The sequence below is a fragment of the Cucurbita moschata genome, unplaced genomic scaffold (assembly GCF_002738365.1).
Source record: "Cucurbita moschata cultivar Rifu unplaced genomic scaffold, Cmos_1.0 Cmo_Scf00016, whole genome shotgun sequence".
Classification (NCBI taxonomy): domain Eukaryota; kingdom Viridiplantae; phylum Streptophyta; class Magnoliopsida; order Cucurbitales; family Cucurbitaceae; genus Cucurbita; species Cucurbita moschata.
Window position 1 is genome coordinate 2967760 of NW_019268532.1, and position 6544 is coordinate 2974303.

Sequence of the window (6544 nt, forward strand, 5' to 3'; positions counted from 1 at the left end):
ATAATATCAATCAATGTTCTTTTCTTGTATAGTAGAGGAATTAGATTCAAGATTTGATAGAATCTTGTTAATATTTCAATCTTAATTTAAATCATCATATCAAAACCCATCTAAACTCTTATGTTATTCTAAGAAAATAAATGTGAATTTACGTCTTACTTACGTTCAAGTAATCACAATGAGCTGGAATCGAAGCAATGTTGTTATCCTTTTCATGTTACTAAGAAAACGTTAAAAAAATTGAAAGTCACTGTCTATACCAATAAGGTGTACTTTCTTTTTCGGTGGCTTAATCATAGAAATTTCATGATTAAACATGTTTTACTTGGAATAATTCTATGTTGAGTAACCACTTAGGAATTTTCATGAGTTGCATGTGAGTGAGAACAAGACAAGCTGGAACGACTCATGTTGGTTTGTCGGAATAATTTTCACTCTTAAGAAGCAAATAGTAGGTAACATGCTATGTTGCATGAGATGTAGGGAAATTTCAGAGCCATTAGATACCGAATCCAAATTTTGAATCTATAGCGACCCTAAATTTCTAAATATCTAGAGTCACTATTGTCATCATTATCTATACTGATATTATCTATACTGATATGCAGAATTAAACATTTAAAACTTCATTATAAAACATAAACTTTATCTTAAAAGACTATCATATACTTACGTGTTCAAAAATGACACAACGAAAAACTAAATAAAATAAATAACATTAAAATTAAAAGACCCTATTCTAACCTTAGTCTAAAACAACAAGTACAGTTACCCTATGTATGTGTCATGGTCTCGAATTGTAATCTCGTCGTCAACCATATCAAGGCTACTGGACGTCATCAAGGCCACGGGACCTTATACCGACCTTAATTGTCTTTAATAAGGTCCTTTTTGAGTTGCCAGTTACTGGGCCGTTCGCTACCTAATATCGGATCCACCTCATAAATTAAGAAAAGAAACCTTGCATAATCTTTTTCTTCATAATAGTTAGTAATAATCCCTTCAATTTTTTTCATACTAGATTTAGTTTATTGTCTTTAATTTTTATATAATTGATTGAGAAGCTTAATCTTTATTACGTGAATTCTAAATTCTAGAGATCTTTTATTCTTTTTACATCATATATGATACAATTTATAAACTTAAAATAAAAGAACATGTCTCAAGGATGTCTTGAAATTGAGAAACAATAAACAAACATATCTAAAAAATACATTCAAAAAACAATTTTTAACAGATACGCCAAACGACTTGATCTTTATTTAAATAGAGAAACAAGGGCTACAAAGTGCATACATCAAAGAAAAAGATTAAGATAGATAAATATAATAAACCAAGCAACCATAAGAAGAGTTAAACTCTTTATTCTACCTCATAGTTCATAATATTTTAAAACATAACTTAACAAAACCCTTTCCTTCGACTAACTCTCTCGGCATAATCAACGAGTTTTTCAAGCTCTTCCTCACTGATACGACCATCACCATCCGCATCAGCATAGTTTAGACCATAGTGAGCTTTGTAGAGTGGAAGCATCGAACCTATGAAGCTAAAGGCCTTTGTTAGCTCACTTACATTGAGATAGCCATCGCCGTCAATATCATGTTCTAAGAAGATATCTCTAATCTCGCTCCGACTGAGCCTCATATGTAAGCCCTTATCTTCGGGAACCTTAGCGGGTTTTTTCTTAGGTTTGCACACAATATCCTTGGGAGGTCCTTGTTGTTGAGATGCTTGTTCAAGGATCATTGCGGTTAGCTCATCCTTGGTGAGGATTGAATCGCCATTTTTGTCATACTTCTTAATAAGATTGTTTGCGTCAGCTTCAGACATGTAAGGTCGGTCATGGTGAACGTGGGGAGGATTGATTGACATTGTTAAACTAAGGGTGGAGAAGTTTTTCGATGAAAAATACTTTTAAGGATGATTAAGTTTTTATAGGCATTTTAGGAGCTTGTTTTTTCAACGTAAACATTGGAATCTAATTCCTTTCCAAAGTGATTAATTGGGTATTCAAATTCATCCTCTTGTTTGCTAAAATATTATATTCTAAGTGTTACTTTTTTATATTATATGTAAAGTAAACTAGATTTATGTGTTGGAGTGAAGTCAACTTAAGTTTTTAATTTAATGGGTGATTTAATGTTAATATTCTTTTGTGTCAGATCTCACGTTGATTTGGGAGGAGAATGAAACATCCTTTATAAGAGCGTGAAAACCTCTCTGTTTCAGACACGTTTTAAAAATATTTAGGGGAATTCTGAAAGGGAAAGCTCAAAGAGAACGATGGGCTTCAGCCGTTGCAAATGGTATCAGAGTCAGACACCAGGCGATGAGCCAGCAAGGAGACTGAATCTCGAAGGGGGTGGACACGAGGTGGTGTGCCAGCAAGGACGCTCGACCCCGAAGTGGTCGATTGGAGAAGGGGATGAGTGGTATTGGTTGGGGAGGAGAACAAAACACCCTTATGTTCAAGTAATAATCTAAGGGTTTACAGTACATGAATTAGGTAAAGTACCTTATCCTTATGAAATTATTAATACGACCGTTTTGTAATTATTATAAATGATTTGATTCAAATCGTCTGTGGATGATCATATATGACTCGATCTTGATCTTAAGTGAGTTATGAACTCTTGTCCATAAGCATTTGTACTTTGATTTGCATAGGTGCTCCTTCCCAGATAGGGCAAGCAGATGAGTAGTTCATGTGTTGATGCAAGCCTTGCACCATTAGCTCATGATGAACTTAGTTTGTGGTTAAATCATATATAAATTGTAGATAATCAGTGATACTTAATGTATATGTAATTAGAGGGGTATAACGAACTTTTGACTCAACTATGATCACAAACAAGTCGTAAACGATCGAGCTGTTTATAATAAGTATATACATAGATACAACTTATTATATAATATATAAGAGTGCAACTGTTTGAATGAAAATTATTTAAAGAATTTAACTAATTAATTTTGTATCATTAGAGATGATAAGGAATTTAATAATTATAATATTGAAATTTATATTTAATATTTTAGATATATTAAATATAAAAAAAATATTTATTGTATTTTAAATTTTAAATAATAAAAAAATGAATGTATATCAAATATATTTAAAATAAACTGATTGAATATATATAAAATATCTTATGATATTTAAATATAATTTAAATAAATATTATATTTTAATATATTAGATATTCAAATATATTATTCTAGAGTTACAAAAGCTCAGCGAGAATTCTCACCTCTCCCCCTCAAATTCCTTAGATTTTATTTTAGGAGATTCCCACAAATATTAGTCTTGTGTTTGACTAAGATTTGTAATCGAGCAAGACGAGTTCAACCGTTGGACGAGTTAGAGCAAAAAGATTAAAGACCAACTTAAACTTTCTTCGTATTTGTTCCGTGTAAGTTTGTTTAATCTTTAGTTTCGTTCAATTCTAAATAAAATCAAAGTTGATTCTTATGCTTTCATTACGAAACGTTCATTCTCAACATTAATATACAGATAAGATTGAGTGTAGAATGAGAAGACTGAACTACAAAATATTTAGTCTATATAAAATAATTAATCGAGAAGATCAATATTTCACAAAATAATCATTTATAACTCGTAATTTTGAGTGAATCAGAAACTCGTAATTTTTTTTTTTATTTACATGGGTAATAGCTATTTTGGTAACCATTAAAAAAAGTCTACCATAAAATGATTCAATCTAATCTAGTTTTGTACTTACTTTTATAAACCTAGGGTAAATAACTCGTGTAAATTTGTATTTTTTTTTTCCTCAATGTATAGAGATACGAACATTGTTCGAGAGGTCTAACCGACATCGATTATTCTAATCTCATGACAACCGCGTATGAGTATGCAAATAATAATTTATAGAAAACAAAAGTAAATGACTTATAAATGTCTACTTTAGAATGTCTAAAAAGATGTAAGAAAAGAATTAAATCTAGCTAGTTAGAGTGTTGCAACACGACAACAACTAGCAAGAAAAAGATAAAGAAGAATATAAGAGAATAAGGTCCTTGTTGTCTTATTGTCAAAAGGGTAAAAAAGTTGAAAGAAAAAAAGCACGAATATTATTCGTTCACTCTGAGAGTGAGTACAAAATGGTCGTAGTTTGCGGTTAAAAAAATAAATAAATAAAAAAGACGTTAGACTTATAGTTGCCCTTAATTACCAAAGATCACGAAGCTCTTTGTTGTGAAGAAGCTACAAAGAAAGAAGAGTAGAATGATGCTGGTATAAATCATATATAGGTTAGCTACGGGAGACACCCTGGAGCTATGATATTATGCTGTGTAGATCCTTGACAACACAGAGGAAGTTAGAGTAAGGATGGGATAGTTTTGATGATCGATTTTTTTAAGACTGTATAATGAGCCAAGCCCACCTACGAAAGCTATGACATCATGTTGTGTAGATCCTTGACAACACAGAGGAAGTCAAAATAAAGATGGGATAGTTTTGGTAAATCATCACAAAGTTGTCTAACCGATCCCATAGGCCCACCGCTAGCCGATATTGTCCTCGCTTTTCCTTTCGATTTTCCCTTTTGGGCTTCCCCTCAAAGTTTTTAAAATGCATCTGTTAGAAAGAAGTTTCCACACGGTTATAAAAGATGTTTTGTTCTCCTACCCAATAATGTGGGATCTCACAAACTGAATTTTAGAGCAATTAAATAAGAATGTAGAAGATAAAAATGGACACTACAATTGTCTTCTATAGTCACATGTACTCCTTGTCACGACCATCATACACTCTTACCTTTATCTGAAAACATTTTAATAAGATAGATGTACATACAAGCACAATCGATATCAAGAAATTGAAGGACCTACCAATCATTTAAAATGAGTCTAACTCCTATGTAAACACAAACGATAGTTGGCACCCAATGCTCAATGAATTAGTAACACAATTCCCACACACAAACAGGTAGTTGCCGGAGGCCACACCACATAATCTAAAGTAATTCTCAAGCATATAACTAGATAAATTACTAAAATTTTCATGTACATAGCTAGATAATTGTTTTATGTCATATGTATTTCCATACACACAGTTAGGTAATAATCTTACATTAATTACCCCACACCTCTATAAATCTAAAGTAAATTTGATGCACACAGTTAGGAAAATTACTATGAAGCGTGTCTTCTGAGGTCGCTGTCCTCGTGTTAAAGGTTCCAAAATTTCTAAATGGTAGGTCCTGATTCACGTTAAATTATGGTTAGTATTGAAATTGGATGAAAAACCGATAGAGGGCAAACATATCAGAAAATACCTCTCACACGCTTTCCACGCACACAAGCCACACGCACGTACCATGTGCTTGAGGGAAGGGCTATTGGGTTGATTGTGCAACATGAGTCACTTTCTGATTGGCCCGTTCCACTTTAACGCCATGAGTTCAATCCCTAAAGTGTGCCGTGCAATTTTTGTTCGATTTTCCTTATGTTTAGGTAGAGTATAAGATTTTTAAGATATGTCCGTAAAGTTATGAAACCATAAATTGAGATTGGATAGAGTGGAAGATTCATGATCAGGAAAATATAGAAATTGTTGTAAAAATATCCTCACTTGCTCAATAAGGTAAGACTCAATAATTATATGAGCGCATTGTCTATAAAAATGATTTAGGCGATGTTGGACGACTCAAGCAAGGGATGTGGTAGGCGATTCAATATCTTATTGATCCTTTAAGGGACTAATTAATATATCTCAGATTAATGTTAGGAATCACAACTCTCCATGATGGTATGATATTGTTTGTCCACTTCGAGTGAAAGCTTTCATAGCTTTGATTTGGACTTTTCCCAAAAGACTTCGTACCAATGGAGATGTGTTCCTTACTTATAAACCTATAATCATTCTCGAAATTAGCCAAGGTAAGACTCGCTCCGAACAATGCTCAACAATTAACTCCACAGATAAACTAATAGATATTGGAATCCTTTTCCATGTTCCATCAAGATTACATAAACAAAGAAGACTAGCTAGCAAGCAAGCCAGCCCTTCTTTCCTTTATTGATAACATTCAAAAGCTTAAAACGATAAGTAGTACAACAAGCCGTTGCCAATTTTCTTAATGCTTCTTGTGCTCAAACCTTTTGGCATAGTCAATCAGTTTCTCCAGCTCGTCTTCTGAAACGAGGCCATCGCAGTTGTCATCAGCAAAAGCTAGTCCATAGTGAGCTTTGTAAAATGGGATAACATGACCGCAAAACCCGAACGCTTTGACGAGCTCGTTGATGTTGAGGTAACCATCTCCATCAACGTCGTGCTCTCGGAAGATCTCCTTCATTTCTTCCCTGGAGAGGTTGAGCTTGCCTACAGCACGACCGGCCATTTTTTACGTATGGATTGTGAGTTTGAGCTGTGATGGAGGTGGTGTGTATTTTGATGGGGGTATTTATATGATCCATGAACAACCTTTATTCTCACATACTCCATGGTGCTCCCATTAAAATAATATGGTCATCATGACTCATGTAAGTACTAAATTGAGATGGTTAATAATGAAGA

The 6544-nt window shown here is 33.3% G+C and overlaps 1 protein-coding gene across 1 annotated transcript; it reads right to left on the reverse strand.

The window, feature by feature from the left end:
• Positions 1-1401: 1401 nt before the first annotated feature.
• LOC111454617 (calmodulin-like) lies at positions 1402-1875 on the reverse strand. Its single transcript, XM_023096112.1, has one exon. The coding sequence runs from the start codon at positions 1873-1875 to the stop codon at positions 1402-1404; it is 474 nt and encodes a 157-aa protein (XP_022951880.1).
• Between the last annotated feature and the right edge of the window lie 4669 nt (positions 1876-6544).

Excerpts from the sequence above, each read along its gene's own strand:
- LOC111454617 (XM_023096112.1), bottom strand. The coding sequence starts at position 1,875 with ATGTCAATCAATCCTCCCCACGTTCACCATGACCGACCTTACATGTCT.